The sequence below is a fragment of the Seriola lalandi genome, unplaced genomic scaffold (genome assembly GCF_002814215.2).
Source record: "Seriola lalandi dorsalis isolate HSWRI2012SDOR001 ecotype SW California unplaced genomic scaffold, Sedor1 jcf7180001973771, whole genome shotgun sequence".
NCBI lineage: Eukaryota > Metazoa > Chordata > Actinopteri > Carangiformes > Carangidae > Seriola > Seriola lalandi.
Genome location: NW_019444437.1, coordinates 1 through 1,586, shown reverse-complemented (window position 1 = coordinate 1,586; position 1,586 = coordinate 1). Strand labels below are relative to the sequence as shown.

The 1,586-nt window shown below is 42.2% G+C and overlaps 1 protein-coding gene across 1 annotated transcript; it reads left to right on the top strand.

The window, feature by feature from the left end:
• Positions 1-296: 296 nt before the first annotated feature.
• Positions 297-1,223, top strand: LOC111652841 (centrosomal protein of 290 kDa-like; the record flags this gene model as incomplete). Its single annotated transcript, XM_023403237.1, has 4 exons — positions 297-446; positions 551-666; positions 754-856; positions 993-1,223. Coding segments are annotated over 4 exons (600 nt in total), but the record flags the coding sequence as incomplete, so codon positions are not given.
• Between the last annotated feature and the right edge of the window lie 363 nt (positions 1,224-1,586).

The window sequence follows — 1,586 nt, the reverse complement described above, 5'->3', positions numbered from 1 at the left end:
TTACATAGTGTCATACATTTTATTTTGATTTGGTTTATGTTTCACATTACATTTATTTGAATTACACTGGTAATTTCATGACAGTCACCTGATCTTAATCTCCCTACAAAGGCGCAACAAACTGCTAGTTGTCATGACAATGACTGATGTTTAGCAGTTTGGATTGATTATTCTGGTACCAGAAGTAATGATTTTGATGTGCAAATGGAATTTTTAGTGACACTGAAGTTGGTATTAAGAAAAAAAGATGAGGCTGCCAGGCTGTGATTGTGATTGCTTCATCTGTTGCTTGTCAGGTGAACCAGCTGGAAGGTGAGGTGGAGCTGCTCAGGAAGTCAGGCAGCAGTGGAGTTGTCTTCCGACCTCTGACCCTCCCTGAAGGCCTGGGGCCCAGTAGCACCGAGGTCATCAGTTCCCTGAATGAGTACGCTGTTCGACTTCTTCAGGTCAGTGTGACTTTTCTTCTCAAGACCTGGAAGGAAATGACTACAAATCAACTATATCTCTCCTAAACATTTATAATAATAATAATGATACTTTAATTAATCAGGAGCTCAAAAACAAGGAGGAACAAAGCAAGAAACTTGCAGCAACACTGGAGGAATACAAAGAGAAGTTTGCTGTTATCAGCCACCAACAGGGTCTCCTCTATAAAGAATACCTAAGGTGAGTTAACGAGAAGGTTTCTCACAAGTTATATGTGGGTTGATTTACTGAAGTGCAAAATCTTTACTGTGTGTTTTAATTGCTCAGTGAGAAGGCTGAGTGGCAGAAGGAGAGAGCGACATTTACAGAGGTGAAGGACAAGCTGGAGGAGCAGAAGCAGGTGGATGCTGTTAAAATCCAAGAATTCAACGTAAGTCAGACAAATAAATGTTAAGCAGATAAACTGCTTCGCTTCACTTATCTTACCCTGTTGTGAGTTTTCCCCCAAAATTTCACGAGGGATCAAACCTTTTTTTAAAAGAGCACCTATCTGTTTCACCCAACAGGAGCTGCTGGACACCCTTCACAAGGACCCAGAGGAAATCAGGAGACAGTTGAGCGAATCATTGCGCACGTTGACGGTGCTGAAGGTTAACGAGAAGAAACTGACGCGGCGCTACACCACCCTGCTGGAGCAGGAGCAGCACCTCCGCAGGGACAACAGCAAGCTAAGGGACGAGAGCAGCCACATGCAGGCTTCCGTCACTCAGAGGATCGGCTACCTGCAGAGATACAAGGTACAGAGAATCAGTGTTAAATTCCTCCGGTAAACAACAAATTCTAATGTCTGTTTTCCAAAAAAGTGAATCAGCCACATCCATCCAAAGATTATGCATTAAATAAAAGCCGGTGCTGCTTTTTCTTAAATAACTTTTTTAGATTTTGGAAATGCAGACTCCAGTTGACCGGGGCGAGGAGCACAAGCCTTCCACAAGCCTCTAAATGTTTTCATTTTGACCATTTTAATGACTTGTCTTTGACTCCAGTCAAAAGTGAATACAGAAGCTATTGTCGGAAGCATTGGCTTGAATATGAGAGTTTTTAAAAATCACAAGTAAAAGTTGTGTTTGGCATCGGCCATCACTACCACTATACAATGT